The following is a 21,467-nucleotide window of genomic DNA, read 5'->3' as shown; positions in this document are numbered from 1 at the left end:
ATACAGGTCAGAAGAAAATGGAGGGTATCTTTAAAAGGCTGAATGAAAAATCTGTCTACCCACAATTCTATACCCAATGAAAGTATCTTTCACAAATGAAGGAAAAATACGTATTTTCTTTAGACACACAAAAACTCATAGAATACATTGTCAGCAGATCTGCACTAAAAGAAATATTGAAGAAAGCTCTTCAGGTAGAAGGAATGTGATGCTAGACAAAATCTTGAATACATATTTGAAACGAGGAAATTAGGTGTGCTGGAAATTGTAAAAATGTGATTTACTGCTGTAACAATAAGTTGCAGAATATTACATTTCATCTCTAAATGTCTTAGCATTTATTTTCTAATAAAAGGCTATTATTATTCAATAATCATATTAGTATTATCACATGTGAAACAATTAACATGGATACAGCATTTCATTACAGTCTAATTTTTAACCCTTAGATTAAGTCCTCAATCTTTTAAAATAATTCTATTGCTAGATTCCTATACAAAACCATGGATTTTTTTTTCACCTTGATTACTATGATTGCCTTTTTATTTTTTTTGCAGTTCATATTTTCTTTTTTGTTTTATTTCTCATATACAATAAACGCACATAAACTTTGTAGAAAAAATATTTTTTATAATAAAAAACAGTTGTCTCATTTAATATCATTTCCTAACAAAGCAACAATCACCATTTAACCCATTTTGTCCAAGGTGTCTCTTAAAATAATATTTATTTATTATTATTTTTTTAATTTTTTATTTTTTATAAACATATATTTTTATCCCCAGGGGTACAGGTCTGTGAATCACCAGGTTTACACACTTCACAGCACTCACCAAAGCACATACCCTCCCCAATGTCCATAATCTCACCCCCTTCTCCCAAACCCCCTCCCCCCAGCAACCCTCAGTTTGTTTTGTGAGATTAAGAGTCACTTATGGTTTGTCTCCCTCCCAATCCCATCTTGTTTCATTGATTCTTCTCCTACCCACTTAAGCCCCCATGTTGCATCACCACTTCCTCATATCAGGGAGATCATATGATAGTTGTCTTTCTCTATGATTGCCTTTTAAGTCTTATTCTTTCCATACAGTTACCATTGAGGGGCCAATGTGGTCATGTATCAATGTACTATATACACAAATTTGATCATGTTTTTGTTGTTTCTCTCCCCTCTCCTATTTCCCTCTTCCAGCTGGAAATCACTTAATGACTCGATTACTTTTGGACAAAGGGAAAAATACTTGATATTTTGCAAAAGGACCTACAAAGTACTTAATGACTTGATCCCTGCTGCTCCCTGTTGCCTCATCGGCTGTTCTATTACTCATCTGCTGTTCTTGCTATTACTGTCTGTACTACATTTCTGTTGGCCTTGAATTACCTGTGTGTCCTTCTATCTAGTTTCTTTGTTGTTTATTTTTGCCTGTGTCCAATCTGAAAATACCTTTTCTCCACTTTATCTAATTAATGGTCAATTATTATTGAGATTTCAGAAAGTCAATTCTTCACAGCAGTTTCAGTGAAATCCTCAAAGAACTGAGTTTTCCCTATTACAAATTCTTAAAGACAGGTGTCTTTTCATGCACTAATCACAGGTGTGTGTGTGTGTGTGTGTGTGTGTGTGTGTGGTGTGAGGATAAAATTATTGGCCTATAAGCTCTGTAAGGATTGGCCCCATGTCAGTTTTGCTTAGTACTTTACCTATAAGCATACTGCTTGGTATCTTAATTTAATTTTATCTGAATTTCTCCTGTGTGCCCATCACTGATTTAGGCATAGGGATTCAGAAGTGAGCAGTAGGAGACATATGACTAACAGTTGCTGAATGGATGCCAGAGGTTTTATAAGATGACAGTGGACCCCAAAGTCCAAACAAATAGTTACTAATGTACTTCCCACTATAATTAAATCTGGAATACAAAAAAAAAAAAAAAAAAGGAATAAAAAAGGAAAGGTTTCAGTGATTGTCATTACCATCATTCAATCTATAGGGTAGCATTTATGCCAGAAAACCTGACAGGAGAATGTTTTGTGATTGGAAACCTGAAAAGTCCATAAGATGCAGCTAAATAATTTCAATATGAGGCAGAGTCCACTTTAATGCATAAAAAAAAAGATTCAATCTGAAAACATATCCTACATAATTGTGTATTTAAACAAATAATTCTTTTCATTGTCTCTCAGAAGGCATTCTATAGGCTCCCATGCCTATTAAAAGACATTTAGTAAATTGGGTGCCTCTGAAGAGATGTACAAATTTGTTAGCTTTTCCTCTGGCTGTAGCTAAATGAACAGGAAGTTCTTAGGGGAAAAAAAGGAAGCCTTTGAATAAAGTAAATGTATTGTGTAGGTACCAGAGAAATGCCTCAAGCAGAGATTTGCAGAGAAGACCCATTTTATAAAGGGCTATATTAAATTAAGTAAGTGCTCCAAATCTCTAGGGAGAGACACTATGGAGATCCCTGAATGAGCAAAGCTAAGCAGGCGGGGATGCAGAATTTCCTATTACTGGTGTTGTCTGCAGTGTATTTTACAAGTCCTTTGTGAGGCAGAAACACCCTATGCATCAGGGGCCCCTGGGTGGTTCAGTGGGTTAAGCCTCTGCCTTCAGCTTAGGTCATGATCTTAGGGTCCTGGGATGGAGCCCTGCATCCATCAGGCTCTCCGCTCAGCAGGGAGCCTGCTTCCCCCTCTCTGCCTGCCTCTCTGCCTACTTGTGATCTCTCTCTTTCTATCCAATAAATAAAATCTTAAAAAAAAAAAACCCCATGCATCAAAAAATCAGACAATATCAAAAGGAATTAAGAATTCATTAATCTTGGGGTGCCTCGGTGGCTCAGTGGGTTAAGCCGCTGCCTTCGGCTCAGGTCATGATCTCAGGGTCCTGGGATCGAGTCCCACATTGGGCTCTCTGCTCAGCAGGGAGCCTGCTTCCCTCTGTCTCTCTTTCTGCCTGCCTCTCCATCTACTTGTGATTTCTCTCTGTAAAATAAATAAATAAAAATCTTTAAAAAAAAAAAAAAAAGAATTCGTTAATCCAACCCCATCAGCTTACAAATAAAGAAACTGAAGTCTAGAAAAGCAACATAACTTTTCTGGTGTCAGCAAGTAGAAACATATTTTAGATTGGAATACTGCTACAGTCCATTATTCTAGGTTTCTTATACACACACACACACACACACACACAAAATATTAGGAAAGGGCAAGTTCCAGAGATTGTTTTGTTTTTAATCCAATTTTTCTATCTTAGAAGATTCTACAAAGGCATTCATTTTATCAACAAAAAATACAAAAATGAAAATAATATTACTGATCAAGTAATAAAATAATCCCAAAAGAAACTCACTGGGAGGCAGTGTGATAAATGGAACATCCTTGAGTCTTGGGATTAGATAAATCTGGGTTCCAGTCCGAACTGCACCATATACTAGGTACGTGAAGTTCAAAAGCTATTTAGCTGTTCTTCATTAGTTTCCTCTGTCTAAAATGGGGATAACAAAATCTATTTCCCTTTACAGTTTTCTGAAAATTAAATGAAATCGTTCATGTAAAGCACTTAGCACAATATTGGGCACATGTTAGAAAGCTTAATGAAGACAGCTATTTTTATTGGAGCATTCACACTAAAGGCTATGCAAACTGCCAGATGATATAAAAGCATTTAGCATAAGGGTTAGATTTCCAAATGAAGAAGCCAGAGATGAGTCAATAATAAGCAGAACTGGACTGATTAATTCCTATTGCAAAGAAGAAAGAAGACAATATATACAACCACTCCCTATGTCTATAGCAAGAATGTTAAACTTTTCTAAGATGAAACAAATAGAGTAATCCTTAAAAATGTCCTCTCCTTAAGGCTCGCCTGGACTGAAGTCACAGCTGGCAGGAAGGCCAGAAGGGAAAGAACATCTTTAGATAGGAAGACAAGTAGGTTAAATGAGCAATGGCACAGAGTCAGCTCGAGTATGATATAAATAGTGCTGAGATCTGTCTCTATTTCACAAGACGAGACCTTGGCCTGAACCCATCCACTTCTGGAGAAAGATCTTCCAGTAGGAAGACACATACCTTATGTGAAATGGGCAGAGATTCCTGACTCTGATGATGAATAGCCAAGCTAGACACTAACAGACTAGCAGACTGGAGGCCAACTGCCTCTAAATCATTTTAAAAAAGAGACAGCTTGCCTTATTACAGGTCTGTAGATAGAAACCTTTCTTCACTCTGAAGGGTATGAGTTGTTCATCAAAAAATCCGAATATTCACTTAAGCCTCCATGTTGCATCACCACTTCCTCATATCAGGGAGATCATATGATAAGTGGGTAGAAGAAGAATAAATGAAACAAGATGGGATTGGGAGGGAGACAAACCATAAGTGACTCTTAATCTCACAAAACAAACTGAGGGTTGCCGGGGGGAGGGGGTTTGGGAGAAGGGGGTGGGATTATGGACATTGGGGAGGGTATGTGATTTGGTGAGTGCTGTGAAGTGTGTAAACCTGGTGATTCACAGACCTGTACCCCTGGGGATAAAAATATATGTTTATAAAAAATAAAAAATTAAAAAAAAAAATCCGAATATTCTCTTTGATCTTCTGGGACATAGTTGAATCAGATTTTAGAGAAACGATTAACATTTTAAAATAAGGCTTAAGCTTTAAGACACCAACACACACATGCACACACACACACAAATATGGTTACACCAGCTGTTTCCACTTTTCACAGGAATTCCTGAACACTATTACAAGGGTATATTAAAGTGGGCACACAGTACTGAGTCAGGCAGAACAATCTGGAACAGCCAATTACTTACAGTACACTGTTGAAACCTTAACCTGCCTCAGTCTCAATTTCTTCATGTGAGTTTTTACTGTAAAAGCTAGATGAGAATATATACAGGCTACTTAGTTGAGAGGCTGGTATGTGGTAGGTGTTCAATCATTGACAGTTCACTAATTCTTATCTTCTTCCTTCCTTCCTGATTCACTGTTTTATGTTAAAAGCCTGTTTTGTGTGTTTTTTAAAATATTTGTATTACCAGAAGTATCTGCAGAAGCTAATACAATCCTGTTTTTGAAGACCCTCAGAAATTGATGGAAAAGTAAACTAGGGTTTAGAGCAGTGAAAAATACAATTTTTTAAAGCACCTCTGAGGTAGTAAATGCAAAGAAGTATGAATTTCATGCAGTTGTTTTTTCCAGAGAGCACAGGGGAATGCATTTGGCGGGAGATACTCCTAAAGTAGCTGTCTACCTCCATGCAGAGATGATTCAATAGGACAGGGTTGGAGTTCCCAGGTCTGAAGACTCAACAACTATTGTACATTTGAATGGTGTGAAATCAGAGGCTAAGTCTTCACTGGAAGGCAGAGTATAACGAATAGTTGCTTGGAGATTCGGAGATTTCTTTAGTCAAGAGCATACAGGAGTTGTTTTCAGCTGGAGGTACTTCTGCTCCCCTAGTGGACTTTTTGAGTCTGGAGACATCTTTTTGATTGCATGACTTAGTTGGGCGGATACTACTGGCATCCAGTCTGGAGGCCCAGCATGTTGCCAAACATTCTACAATGCACAGGACTGTCCCATATAGCAAAGGATTATCTGGTTCAAAATCTGATTAATTATCAGGTCACTGGCATTAATGCTGAGAAAATCTGATTTATGGGTAGCAGATTGATTCTGTAGCCAAAATTTTGAAATGAAATTTTGAAGCAAAATTTTGAGTTATGCAATCTGAATCTTCACAGTTCCTCCCACCTCTTTCTGGTACCCATAATTATTCCTTCATTTAAGTTTGGGATTTTGTCTGCGGTCACCATACCCCAGTTAGGATAATGGAGGTCGAACATGGCCTTTTATCCATTTTAACACTGACTGTAACTCAGTGACTCAGAGAAGTAAGAAGCACTAAGAAGTAGCCAGCTAAAGCCCAGGGATCAAAGGAAGACAGTAAATTTCCCAGTTGACTGAGTTTAAAGATCTGCCTTTAGAGATACGAACACAAACTAGCAGTCATGAACACTGGTCATTGCTGCTACTTCAACTCTTACTAGTTACACAGCTCTTAGCTCCACTCAGACTGTGATCACTAGCTATCATTTAATGGGCACGGTGCTAAGCACTCTGTATTCTTGTATGTCCACAGTAATGTGAATGTGAATAGTAACATGTCAAACTCACTCTATAAAGTAGTTGTTATCTCTATTACAAAGTGAAGAGACTGATGCAGAGAAGGGTAGGCAATTTTAGGGTAGCCTACTACCTGAAGGGCAGCAATGGGATTCATATATGGGTATGTCCTTTTCCAAAGTCCACATTCAATGCTAAGTACATGGCACTGTATATGAGGAAGGAATAAAGGAAGGAGCAAAGAGCTGGTCATGGGATATTTTACTTCTGACACTCTTAATTTGATTCTCTATGTCTCCTGCATTAAGATTTTGGTAATACAAGCAATACAAAAAAAGAAGCATTTTTGAACTTCATATAAATGTTTTAAGTTGCACTTTGATTATTCTGATTTATGCTAAGACCTCAATCTGTATCTTCTTGGGATATCAAATTCTTGAAATCAAAGGGCTCTAGAGATCAAGCATTTCCCCTCCCAAGGAAGTTTGCAATTTAAATAGACACTCCGGATTTTAGACTCGGCTCTGCTATTAACTGAGAGTCTTGGGAGATAGCTTTTCTGATTTTTTAACACATAATGGACAGACTAAAATTTTTCCTTTTTACTTCATATCTTTGTTAATTGTTATGGTATAATTAAAGAATTTAGCAGAGTATAATTAAGAATATTTAAAGTACTCTTTTTGAATAAAATTTAAGATGAAATATAACTTGGGCCACATATATAACCCAATAGTTCTAAGAAAATATGCAAAAGACCTAAGTATTTGATTATGTATCAGAGGCAAAATTCTTGGTAGTATTTGGAAATTTAGAATGGCCAAGATTTGTCAAATAAAATGAAAAGTTTGGAGAGTAGGTTTGGGGTCACTGTTGACCAGCAATGTCAGCAGTTGGAACAAAAGCTGGATATGAAGAAAGAGACTGAGCACATACTCTTATTTATGTCTCTCTCACAATTTATGTCTTATTTATGTCTCTCTCACAATTACTTACATGGAGCTCTCAGAAAAATGTGTCATTTCTATCTTCTAAATTTCACCCAAATTTCCTTTTTGGTCAACTCTAATCTAAAACCGTACAGGAAAGGGAAATTTAGGAAATGCAGTTTTAGCTAAGTCAAGTTTGTCAGTCCTTCTTTTTTCTAGATTCAGATTTCTCCTGATCATCACTTGGTTTTCTGCTGAAAAGCAGCAGTCATGTAAATTGAGAAGAATCAAATGATTACAGAGTGGCTGTTTACATTCTTAACACATCCGCTGCTAAACATGTATTTTAGTCTGTCTCCCCACAGTAATAGTTTGTTTGGAGTGTCTGGGTGTCCCATTGAATTAACTGATTGACCACATTGACAGACAGGCAGACTAATCAATGAGCTCTGAAGGCTGGGACAGGAGAGTATAGCACAGACTTAGCCATGAAATTGTGGCATTTGACAACTCAACCGCGGCATTAGAGTTTAAAAATAAAAAGCATTATTCATGTGTGACTATGCTCCATCAGTGATACTCTTGAAAATAATCTCAAAATAACAATCAGAAAATGTTTGACAAAAGAACAGCACAGAGCAATTCACTCATAATTACCCAAGGGAATAGAATAAGATGGATAAATGAAATTCATAGATGAGTCCCAAAGTGGTTTTTAGCTGAAAGAAGCAGTGCTGTACTTGTACATACTTTCACCAGAACTATTAGCAAACAGTAAGTTGTGTAATGCTTTTCATTTTTGAATCACTGAGTATCAAGGCTATAAAGGGTTGTGGTCATCTTCTGGTACATTATAAACTCAAATGTCATCAAGGGCCAAACTAAATAGGGAAAGAGGCCAGTCCTCAGGCACAGATGATTGTCCCTGGTCTGACTTTACTTCTACCTTCTTTGCCTATCCCTGTGGTCTCATTTGAAATGATTTTGATGATGTAAAAATAAAGGCAATAGGCAGACACAAAGAGGCAGAATGTCCAGGTAGGTGGTAAACAGAAAAACTCAGCAACTGATAGGAGATGATTTTTCTGGAACCAGTTCTCTAAAAAAAAAAAAAAAAAAATCCATCTGCTGGTTATAGTGAACATACCCTAATGTATACAGACTTGTGGAATCACTGCATCGTACAACTAAAACTAACATTATATGTCAATTCCATTTCAATAAAAATAATAATTTATCTGTTAAAAAGATAAATTAAAAAATATCAAACCCATCTGTATCATCAAACCCATCTCATACTTTGGACTCCAAAAATGTGTTCTCCAACACAAAGCATGGTCCAGCTCCCACAAATATTTCATCATGCAACAGAAAATCATTTGGAAAATTGTCAGCTTCTATTTAAGAGAGTGTGAAAATCTGGGTAAGCAAAATAAATATATGTCCATGAACTTACATATATCAAATTATACTTATGGCCTTAGATTCAGTTAAGAATATTACATAAAGAATACAAAATGGAAAGAACAATTGGCAATTATTAAGAGATACGGTGGTGATGAGGTTGATTCAGATAATTTGCCCACAGAAAGCACTCTTCCTTCAATTATTGGTGATTTTGAATAAGAATTCTATGAAGACGATGAGGGATTGGTACCTCCTTGTCCTCAGTTGTACAACTGTGGCTGCGCAAAGCTCCAATCACAAATGTATCAGTTCTGTGTTCTTTTATATTACTGCTTTTTACAATTCTCAGGAATGCAAATACAGGTAAAACACACAAACAAAAACAAATCTTTCTGCCCTTTTGATGTAAGAAATAATCATTGTTTCCCAGCTCAATATTGTGAACCGATTAAAGAGCTGGTGAGCACTTGGGGAGGGTTTTGTTCTTTGTTCAAATGTTGGTTTTTTAGTTCTGTATGTACCAAATCTCTCCACTGTGAGCTTCTGGTAAAGTGAGCAGACAACACTTGATGTCAGCTGCAAGCTTTAGGAAAATGCAAGTTTGATTTATTAAGAAAAGGGAAAGAAATTCTCTTCATCTATTTTCTGATAATCTATTAGGTACATTTTCAGACTGAGAGATCTTTTTGAGCAGCATTAAAGTCTATTATGCTTGTTTCTGAAATTAGTACTAATTCCATAAGGTAAACAAAATATTTTGTACCCTTTGACTCTGTGCAGTGATGGATATCTTAAATAGCTTGATTAAAGGAGACATGTCACAATGTCTAAGTATATGCAATCATCACACGGTACTCCTTAAATATAAACAATTATGTCAATTATACCTCAATAAAGCTGGAAAACTAAATTAAAAAATTAAAACATATAACCCCCAATGCCGATCAAGACTAGAATAAAACATAAACTATGAAAGACTCATACAACGGAATCATAAAATGGAATACACTAATGGGAATTAGAGAACTCCTGCTATACACAACAATGTGGGTGAATCTCACAGAGCTAATGTCAAATCTAAAAAGTAAAATGGGAAAAGTACATACTATATGATTTTATATGTATTATAATCACATGTACACATGTTTATAGATGTATACAACACAGAGAAGTTATATACTATACGAACTTAGCATACAAAATATAAAACTAATCTATGTGGCCATTAAGTCAGGTAATGGTTACCCTTTTGAGTCTCAGCTGTAATGGAGGAGTTTTGGGGATGTTGGGAAAATTCTGCATCCTGATTGGAGTGCTCGATATCTTGGGTGGGTTCAGTTTGTGAGAATTTGTAGAACCGTCACTTAAACTTAATCCCGATGACCAAACTCAACATGCTTAAATCTGAATTGCAGGGGTGGGTTTCTGGCACAGTATTTTGAAAGGTTCTCACATGACTATTTAGAACATTACTAAGGTGTTTCTTTGAAAAAATAAAAGAAAGGAAAAGAAAAGGAAAGGAAAGGAACAAAGGGCAATATAGCTGCCTCAAATCCACATAATACAGACATTTTTTTAACAAAATCCAGCCCCTTATCATGACTTAAAACACCCTGAGTAATTTGATCTCTCCCTTCCTCTGTCCAATCTTCCAGTTTTCTCTGATTCCAACTCAGGGAAGCCATACGAGAGGAGAGAAACAAAGTGAAATCAGGAGAGGAAATATCCAGACCAGCTGCAGAATTACAGAATTAGTTACTTGGCAATAGGTAAATGATACATCTACCTACAATTTTAAAAATAATGGCTCTGTAGGACTGCATGTGTGTTCTTCAGGTTTGCACAATATTTTAATGAAATCAAATATAATAAATCTACTTTTTCTCAATTTTAATCTACTTTTGCTTTACTCACAATTTTTCAAATATGACTACTTTTCAATTCCAAATACTCCCCATTATTCTAGTGAGTTGAGAACTGCTGTAAGTGCAGGTAGTTTTCTATTTCCCTGTGACTCTTCCACATAAGACATACCCTTTTCTTATCTTTAAAATACATATCTCCAAAGTGGGGCACAAAGAGTATACGAGGTGAACTACTGATAGGAAAGAAAATGTTAGAAATTCTAAAAGCGTGTCTTCTGTCTGTAATTTTAACTGGTATATTTTTGATTTTTAATGTTTATAAAATACATACCCACACACTGGATTTATATGTTTATAACTACTATTCCTTTGTTTGTTGGTCATCAAATTTGAGACTGCTTCTTTAAAACCTACTACACTCTGAGCAGAAGCTGTCCTCTACACACAATTGACATTGACTTAAAAACAAACAACAACAACAACAAAAACAACCGTTACATAAATTTGAGTCTTTGTCAAGAAGTGAATGTTTTGAATAAATACTAACAAAATTTTCATTTGAACTTTGGATTCTCATCATAAAATTTGCTATTTTCTAGCCCTATGGTCCTTGATAAGTCTTTTACCTCTGAATTTCAGTTTCTCCAGCTAGAGAAGAAAGATAGCAATCTTTTCTCTGCTTACTTTCAAGCACAGATGAAACACTGCACATAAAACACTTTATAAACTATAAGGCACTAGATATAAAGTATAAATAATCAAATATTAAAGGTTAGTTTTTATTTTCCCTTTAGAACAGAGCATTACATCATTATAAATTTATTTTCAACAAGAGTAAATATAGTCTATTTCTCAGAATGAGCAATTTGAGCAGTTTGAGAATTTGAGAAAAATGACCTCTTTTTAAACAAAGTATGTGGAAATAAAATTCCACTTCATGGCATAAGTATTAGGAAAAAAAGAAAATTATTTGTTGTTTGGAAGATTATTCAGAATGGAGGTCACATTTGAACATGGCTGAGAAAGACTGGATTTTATTTCATTGGAAGGAAGTGGATCCAAAGAAGGACAATGCAGGTGGAGACATTCATATGAGGAGTGGAAAAAATGTGCAGAGATCTCATTGGTAGTACAGTCTAACTTAAATGAAGGATACATGAAGGAGAGAGAGAGAAGATCTGGCCCAGGGCACAGGTTGAATTAAATTAATTGGAGAACTTTCAATATTTGTTGAAGGAAATTGAATTTGAATGCTTGATTAGATGGTTTGAACTTCATAGGAAATGGGATCTGTGGAGGTCCTGACACAGAGTAAGGACAAAATCCTCTGTGCTTGATGAAGATTTGCCTCTATAGGAGTCTGTGTCAATAAGCTATGTCTTGCGAAGGATATAGGGGATGACTTGAAATAGGTAGAACACATAGGAGGCTACTACAAAAGTCTAGAGGAAAGGTAATGGGGGATCAAACTGACTGATAATCCTGGGACTGGGAAGGAATGGACAAATACATTTTGAGATGAAATACAGCTCAAAGGTTTTAAATATTCAGATTATTTGTGACACAGTATCAGTGGGTATCTGCTACCCAATAATATTAAAGTACCACTGGCTGTATGTCAAGTATGCTGGTCCTTGAAGAAACAACACTGAAATTATGCCTGCCCAGGTCAAGTGTGCCTGGGCAAACATTGTGTGTTCAGTATACACCATGAGTTTTTTAAAGAGTAAAAAAAGTGCCTGAAACCAAATGATATATTGTGATTAAAATGCATATGTTTAAAAGTAGATTCTAATAATATACATAAAAATTCTAAGTGTTTGGGGATATTGGATTACCCTTGAGTAGTTTTGGGTACTTACTTTGAGAGGTAAATCATTTATTAATTTATTTAAAAAATATTTATTGAATGCTTACTATGTGTCAGACATTCTACTATGCATAAGAGATGGAGCCACATACATGGGTGGAAATATTTTTACCTGCATAGCATTTGTATTCTACTAGATATAAATAGAAAATGGAAAAGTAATAAACAAATGTATAAGTTATTCCAGATAGTAACAAGTACACTAAAGACAGTAAAAAAGGTTGCTAAGAGTGACTGGAGCCAGCAGTGGGATCAAGTGCTGGCTACCTCTATAGCTGGTCTCTTTTCTTTTCTTTCTCTCTTTCTTTCTTTTTTTTTCTTTTTTGATAGGTTTCTAAGAGATCATTCCATGGAGATGACTAATTGGAGATGGGCATAAGGGAAAGAGCCAGGCATAGAGAGATTTGAAGAGCGCTCCAGGCAACTGAACAGGAAAGGAAAAGTCCAGAGCAGAGAATAATCTTGATATTTCTGGGAGCATAAGAAAGAATTATGGCTCAAGTGTAGTGAGCAAAGGGGAGTTTAGTATAAGTTGAGATGAAAAAGGCTGAAAAAAGTCAGATTAACTAGTTTCTTGCTAGCCATAAGGAGGTTGATTTAAGTCTTGGGAAAGTTTTAAATAGAAGAAAAATTTTATCAAAATGCCCATGTTATTTTCGATTTGCGGTTAAACTATTTACGGTATCATTAAAATAAAAATATTACCCGATGTTATCACCTCTAAAGAATGGTTGACCCTCTCCTTCAAAGACTTGAAGTTAAAAGAACTATGTTCCACATTCTCATCTATTAAGGGTCAAACATTCCCTATAGAATGCCTCATCTGCATACCAATCATTTCCTTCTAGTGCTGACAAAACAGAAATTTTTTTCTACATTGTTATCGGTCTTAAAAAACAATTTCATTTAGGTTTTAAGAATCAATTACTTTGCAGGAAGATTTTATAATCATATAAACACCTTTATCAGTAGGCATTGCATAAAAATGGTGTTTTCAGCATTTCTAAATTGGGCCATCTCTATTAGAAATTGCAAAGATGTCACTTGACTTAAAAATATAGCCTGGTGTTCCATTCCTAAAGGTGCTATTATGCTAACAATAAATCTGAACAAGACCGTAGGCAGAGTGTGGGTTGTGATGTACTCAATATTCATCACACTCTGACCCAAAGGAATATCCATTATGTGCTTCTGGGATCCTTGAGCAAAGCAGGTTTATTACACCTGCCAATTTTCATGGATTTGCGGTGTGATACATCGTCTACTTTGAAGAAATCTTGGTTACAGTACATATTTCCATTCTTGCAGCTTTCTCTCTCAGGTCGTTCATTTTCTCTGGCTCTCAATTCAATAGAAGGCTATGCTTGAAACAGAGTAAAATTTAAGCAATCATAAATACTTTTCAATGTCTCCTTATCGTAGTTCTCTGATTGTGATTGTTTAGGAGGAGGTAGATTTTCTCTCAGATTCAATTTCAGGCTGCTCCATTTGCAAAACAGCAAGCTATGTAAAAACACTGACACACAGGTTGTTGTTTACTTTTTTGGTATAAGCTCTAAAAACAACTTTATTCAATTTTAAAAATCGATTACTTTGGGAGTTTGGATGATAATATAAACACGCTTGTCAGTAGATACTGCACATAAATGGTGGCAGAAAAGACATAACTCCTAGTCTCAGTTTATTCCTCAAGAGTAATTAATACAGAGGGAGAAACCAGCTCATTAGATCCTGATGACACAATACAATAGTTAGAATGCCTAAAGGAGGCCTTTAATACTACTCTGCCAATAAATGTACTAGCTCCATGTAGACTTCCTTAAATTATTCAGTTTCTCTCTGAAACACAAGTAAGTCTCACAGTGAATAACCAGTACTACTTCAGGACTGACCAAATAGGTTTTCAAGTCCATAATTTTGTAAAATATGTATAGAATGCTCAGCTGTAGCAAATAAATACAAATGGCACACAGATAAGCCTTACATTCATGAACCAAGTGGAGTGTTTAGAAAAACTACCAGTTAAGTGATAATATTTTGTTAAAATAACAAAGTTAAAAATAGAATAGGCAGAACTTCTTAAGATGATATGAATTTTGATTGCCATGGAAATAAAATTCCTTAAAACTATTAAGGGTTGCTATTTATTATGTTCTATAATATAACACCAGCCACTGATCTTCACTGGCATATTCTTAAGAACTGCCAAGCACGTTATTAGGCACTGGGTTTAAAGTTATACTATCTCTAAGCCCAGATGACCCAAAACAGACACAGCACAGGATTCAGCTGATTAATACTTTTATCCTATTATTTAATGTTTTAAAATGTTTTACAATTGTCTAGCCAAACTATGAAAAGAACCCAGATGTCCATCAACAGATGAATGGATAAAGAAGATGTGGTATATATACACAATGGAATACTATGCAGCCATCAAACGAAACGAAATCTTGCCATTTGCGATGATGTGGATGGAACTAGAGGGTTATGCTTAGCAAAATAAGTCAAACGGAGAAAGACAACTATCATATGATCTCCCTGATATGAGGAAGTGGAGATGCAACGTGGGGGGGTGCTGGGGGGTAGGAAAAGAATAAATGAAACAAGAGGGATTGGGAGGGAGACAAACCATAAGAGACTCTTAATCTCACAAAACAAACTGAGGGTTGCTGGGGAGATGGGGGGTTGGGAGAAAGGGGGTAGGGTTATGGACATTCGGGAGGGTATGTGTTATGGGGAGTGCTGTGAAGTGTGTAAACCTGGCAATTCACAGATCTGTACTCCTGGGGCTAATACATTATATGTCAATTAAAAAAAAATTTTTTTACAATTGTCACATTTTTAAATGTGAAAACTTGAATTTTGCAGTTTGCCTATAATTTATCAAATTTTACACAAAAATCATAGTAAAGTGAAAGATTTAAAAGAAACCCATTTCTCACACTTGTGATATTCTGTTATCAACAGAATCTGATCCTACATGGCTTTTCAGCTTCTTCATTACATCCACTATAGATTTGCTCTAGGTACTTTGTTTAATACTTATCCTAAGAAAAAATATTTCTTTGTGAAAACTTCCTGTGTATTGTCTAAAAGAAAATTAGAGTTTTCTTCCATTTATCAATGTGGTCTCCAAATTATCTCATTAATATTTATGTTGTCCCTACCCTAAAGACATGCACATGCCTCAGTAATTTGGGGGCTAAAAATCAAACTTCCAAGTCTATACTAAACCTGTTGATTTTTTTTTTTCCTTCCAGGAAAAACTGTGTCTTTTCCTTATTCCTTTATTTATTCTGTTCCTTATTTCCCTGTAGTGACTTGGCATTAATTCCAGGTGGAATTTCATGTTTAGCCTAAGCTTAGCATCTTCAGAAATTTATAACAAAAATAAATTTCCTGGGGCACCTGGGTGGCTCAGTGGGTTAAAGCCTCTACATTTGGCTCGGGTCATGGTCCCAGGGTCCTAGGATTGAGCCCCATGTCAGGTTCTGCTCGGTGGGGAGCCTGCTTCCTCCTCTCTCTCTCTCTCTGCCTGCCTCTCTACCTAATTGTGATCTCTGTCTGTCAAATAAATAAATAAAATCTTAAAAAAAAAATAAATTTCCTAACCTGTACTAGACAAGATTCTTTCCATCACATGGGACAGCATCTCAATATAAGTTAGTCTTATATGAAAAAGGGACATCTTATTGGCTTATCTTACTTAAAGTTCCAAAGGTAGAATTTAGATCATGATCTGAGCCGAAGGCAGCGGCTTAACCCACTGAGCCACCCAGGCGCCCCCAAAGGTAGAATTTAAAAAAAAAAAAAAAAATTGTGCTTTTCTTCCCTTGGATTGTCCTACTTCTGTGTTAACTTCATTTTCAGACAGACTCTCCTTTATAGTGGCCCTGGGTATATCCTTCCACTAACTAGAACAACACAAATGCAATGCCTCCCTGTCATTTTATTTTAGTAAAAATCTAGATTTGTGAGATAAAATATATAAGTAGATTGAAGATTGAAAAAAAAGCAGCGTATGTCCTCTTTGAACACTCCCACATTAAGTACTCTTTACTGTGTTGCTCGTGCAGCAACTTGTACTTTACTGCATATATTGACTTACTTGCTTGTTTCCCTTTTTAGACTGTAGGGTGAAGGGGGCAGGGACCAGGGCCTCTTGTTTTTGAAGGTCAACATCTAGCTCAGTGCCTGGAACATATGAGCTACTAACACACATCTGTTGAATTGAATGAAACTGCTTTCTTTAGTTTATTTGATAAATATTTCTAGACCATCTGCTAGGTGGTGAAGAAACGGTAGAGAATATAGCAGATGGAAATCACTGCCCACATGGAGTTTCCATTCAAATGGTTTGAAACTTTTAAATATTACTAGAACTTCATCTCAGAAACCCTATGACAATATCATTATAGCACACATTTATTGGGATAGACTAGACCAATTGTTTCTCAGAGGAAATGATAAGACTAAGGTTTTTTTTTTTCTTTTTTTTTCAAAGATTTTATTTATTTATTTGATAGAGGCAGAGAGAGAGGGGGAACCAGACTCCTTGCTGAGCAGAGAGGCCAATGCAGGGCTCAATCTCAGGACCCTGAGACCATGACCAGAGCTGAAGGCAGAGGCTTTAACCCACTGAGCCATCTAGGCGCCCTCCAAATTTTTTCTACTTGGTGAAAATGCAAATAGGACCAACAACACTGAATCTTTCATTCATTCATTCATTCATTCATTCAACAAATGTTTACTGAATCTCTGCCAAGTGCCAGGAAGATATAGTCCCAGAGCCCTGGAGCGTAAGGTCTAGTAGGAAGAAACATTTTGCCTTGGTTTCCTACAGCTCCTATAAAAATTATAACATCATAGCCTGAAACAACACACACTAATTTTCTCACAATTCTGGAGATCAGGAGTCCAAAATGGGTTTCCCATGGCAGAAACCATGGTATCCACAGGGCCACACTCCCTCCAAAGGTAAAGGGGGTGAATCCATTGGTTCCCTTGTCTTTCTAACTTCTAGAGCTTCATTCCTCTCATTCATTTTCTGATAGTCCCCTCCTCCATGCTTAAGGTCAACAGCACAGTATCTTCAAATCTTTTTCTACTGTTTTCATATAGCCTTCTGCTCTGTGTCTAAATCCCCCTTTGCCTTCTTCTTATAAGGGCACTTGTGATTTCCCACACGGATTTTTCAGAATAATCTACCCATCTCAAGATCTTTTTAACTTAATCACATCTTCAAAATCCATTTTGTTATTAAATATAAAATTCAGTTTCCAGAAACTAGAACTTAGATATTCTTGGGGCTGTTATTTAGTCTATCAAACACATAAATAAAATAATTTTAAAATGTATGATTAGTGGTTAGTATCCTAATGAAATGGGCCTTAGTTTTCTTACAATATTGAAAAAATACTAAGATAGAACAATAGATCTTTTAAACACTCACAATTTAAAAAATGTGCCAGAATCATAACATACACCTACATGGACTATGATTTATAGTAAAGGCTTAAGGACCTATGTCTATAATAAAGGTGGTAGAAGAAGTTGTAAACTTAATGAAAACAAACAAATCAAAAGAAAACAGGAGAAGAGTTTGGGGGCAAAATTTTGTTTTACTTTAGAGTCTAGGAGTGCCTAGTTGGCTCAGTGGGTTAAGCGACTGACTCTTGGTTTCAGCTCAGGTCATGATCTCAGGGTGGTGAAACTGAGCCCCAGGTCCAGCTCTGCACTCAAGGCAGAGTCTGCTTGTCCCTCTCCCTTTGCTCCTTCCTGCCACTTGCTGTCTCTCTCAAACAAACAAATAAATAAATAAAATCTTAAAAAGAAAGAATCTGGGAAGATTCAAAATACCAAAAGTTTCAAAAGATTTTATCAGTGAAAATAGGAAGGAAAAAATTTATTACAAAAAGAGACATTATTATTTAACTCTGAATCTTTGTTACAGAGAGAAGTGACATGAATCAAAATAATGTAATCACTGGAATAAATATGACTAGTACTTCTAAACACCTTTATTTATATGGTTTTCTGATTCTAATGGTTTATTTCTAAATATTTTAGCATTTTCATAGCTTTCAAGATTAGTGTTATCTTTCCATTTCTTGGAATTGCTATTAAATATGTGTCTCTTCTAATTGCTGCTTTTCTGGCTTGTAAATTACTATGTTAGTTTCTGTGTTCTTCCAGTATATTACTGCCTTTTTTTTTTTAAACAAATATATGAACTTCAAAAGTACCCATTATTACACAGTTGGTGGGAAGCAGCATGGCATGGTAGAAGGGCTGCTCTGACAGTGAGATAGTCTAGCTGATGTCCAAACTCTGTGACAACTCAAATATATAAACTTGACAATTAAGAAAAGAACTCTATGATCTTAACAGACCAGGGCTGGTGATTTAGAAGAAATGGCCAATATTACTCCCTTTTTTATTTCTGTGCCCCTTTATATTATAGCTTTGCAGCTTTTCCATCAAGAGATGAAGTACATTTCTAAACCCCTTGAATCTGGACTGGTCTTGTGACTTAGAGTGGTTAAAAGAATGTAGCAGAAATAACACTGTGCCAGTTGCAAGTCTCAACATCATGGTATTTCGCATGCTCCTGATTTCTCCAGGCACTCTAAGCAGTCACTATGTGAAAAAGCCCAGAGACACAGAGGATGAGTTACCTGAACCAAGGTCAATGCAGCCTAGTTGTCTCAGCTATGAATATCCTCCACCAGCCTAGTACCAGATGACCTACGTGCTAACCACAGATGTTATTCACCCGAGCCAAAACTAAAAGAACAGCCCTGAGTGAGACTATCTTAAGTTGCCAAATTTCAGACTTGTCAACTAAATACATGGTTATTACTTACTTTAATCTACTTAGATTTGGGATGGTTTGTTACACAGCAAAAGCTAACTGACACAGCAATATTAACAGATATAGTTGAGTAGAAGAATTCATATCATTGAAATGGGAAGAACAATTTCAAAGGTTATTTCTAGTTTTGATATAACATTCTTTATTGCATTTTCTTCTATTTCAATATAGTTTTATACCAGATTTTAAATTTGAGAGAAAATAGATATTTCAACCTTAATCTGCAATGACTTCAATACACAGGAAACTAAAAAATAACTATTCTTCATTGTTTATTGATGCAAAAATCATTTAATTGCATCCTTCCACAATAAAAATTTCATATGTGACAATTTATAACTAAAATATTAGTTCTGTTTAAAAATAGGGCTTGATATATTTTTTAAGGATCCTATATTAGCCATAGAAATTACCTTAACATGTTTGTTTATCACTTAGTAATTCAAATAATATAAGCATTAAGCATTTGAAAGTTGTTTCACATATGAAAAAAAGTAAAATGCCAATAGATTATCAATCAAAATTCATAATAATAGGATACATTACCTGCACAAGTATTTATGAGTGGCAGCAGAATTATCAGTTTCCATAGCAACCTCATTTCCACTTTCTGAGGTCAAAATTTCTCCCATACAATCAGCAGGAAAAAAAAATGTCTATCTTCTAGTCAGTATGTCAAGAGTCTGAAAAAAACAAAATTGTCATGAAATGAAAAATATACAAATATGAGTACTTAAAATGTATATGCATTATTGGACATTATTTAATCTATTATGAATATATTATTATTCAAAATAAAGCAATCTAAATGTCTACCTTTTATGTATATATATGTTTTGCAAAGTTTCTACAATTTCAACTCATATTTCCATAATTTCAGTTCATACCTTTGATATACATGTTATTTGCTATGAGATTTGATGTAGTAGATAATGGGGTGGGATGCAATTCAATTGAATGAATGTATTATGTAGATTAAAACTTTCACTATTAGAATTTTGAGTTTAATTGCTTTTGAAATGTTAATGAGGACTAAAAACATTCAACGAACTCCTGTAATGCTGTTGTTTCCCTTACTTTTTATTCTATCCCATTAGAAATAGGATAAAATATTACTCTATCTTATATGTATTAACAGTGATTTTACAAATTTCATGGACTTTTCTAAGTTTTTTTTTATTACTATTTTTGAGAATATATTCATTAAGAAACAGGACCTTTCCTAACATTATGAGAACTAGAACTAATATTGTACTACAAAACATGCAAGAAATGAATTTCTGGAAGTATTGTCTTTCAAATATGACACATGCATTTCCTATGGTGTTACATCATAATTTTCTCTAAATTATTTTGACAGTTAAGCTATCCAGTGATAAATGAAATTAAGGTGAAGTGTTTTGTGATTTTTAATTCAAAAGAGAAATCTAATAAGGAGACTCTTAAAACTCATGATCTCAAAAATATATATGTGGAATAAGTTCAAAATAGATGCAACTAGGTTACATTTGATAAAATGATTACATAGAAATGATAGGACCCTTTGGGAATTTTTAACTTACATATATATATTTCTTGTAACTTCAAATATTTTTGGAAATATGTGAACACTATTGTGATGCTAGCAGATAATGACATTTTGAACGTTTCCTGATACGTTTTTAAATTTTAAAACCCTTTCTTTTCTTTCTGTTGCTAATTACTTCAACTAAAGTAAAAAACTGTCTATATTCCACTTTAAGTTTTTGTGAAATCTAAGTTAAATGCTTTCAAATTTAATCAAGGAATAAAAAAATCCAAAGGAAAATAATATTCAGTTCCACCATCTTATGAGAGGTACAAACATTTAACAAAACAACAAAATCAAACACAGATATATACATTATTGAATGTTTATGTGTGGTAAGTATGGTAAATGTTTTGAACTGAAAAATGAAATCTGGATGTATGGGATGAGGTTCAAGTAGCATTTCTGAGCTGAAACTTGAAGGACAGGTAGCTCTTAGCCAGTCCAAGAGTGGGTGTACAAGGTATGGGGATGTAGGGCTGTGGTGATTAAGATGGGTTAAGAATGAGGAATGAGACTAGCAGTCTAAGCAAAAGGGAAAAAGTAGGACATGGTCCTGAGGCAGGACTAAGGGTGCATTTTCAAAGACCTAAAAAAGAACCAGTTTCATGACATCAGAAGGACAATGGCACAAGACAAGTTTGGAAAAGGAGAAAGAGGCTCAAATATGCAAGGCCTGTAAGCCATGTAAACAAGTATGGGTATCATACTTTCAAATTATAATTTAGGGTTTTAAGCAGGACCGAATCAATTTAATTTACATCTTACAAACATCACTCTGGCTGATGTGGAGAAAGGAAGGGATAGACTGAAATAA

General features: G+C 35.2%; 1 protein-coding gene across 1 annotated transcript in view; it reads right to left on the bottom strand.

Annotated features, from left to right (window-relative positions):
- Positions 1-21,467, bottom strand: part of LOC101672552 (contactin-6) — a 301,755-nt gene that overhangs the window by 218,311 nt on the left and 61,977 nt on the right. The window contains 1 exon segment of the mRNA XM_004738393.2: positions 19,630-19,766. Within this exon segment, the coding sequence (XP_004738450.2) occupies positions 19,630-19,684 (55 nt within the window). The 5' untranslated portion in view covers positions 19,685-19,766.

This window comes from Mustela putorius, unplaced genomic scaffold, assembly GCF_011764305.1.
Source record: "Mustela putorius furo isolate JIRA1106 unplaced genomic scaffold, ASM1176430v1.1 tig00003850_pilon_pilon_pilon, whole genome shotgun sequence".
Lineage (NCBI taxonomy): Eukaryota > Metazoa > Chordata > Mammalia > Carnivora > Mustelidae > Mustela > Mustela putorius.
The sequence above is the reverse complement of the archived record's forward strand: the minus strand, read 5'-3'. Positions and strand labels throughout refer to the sequence as shown.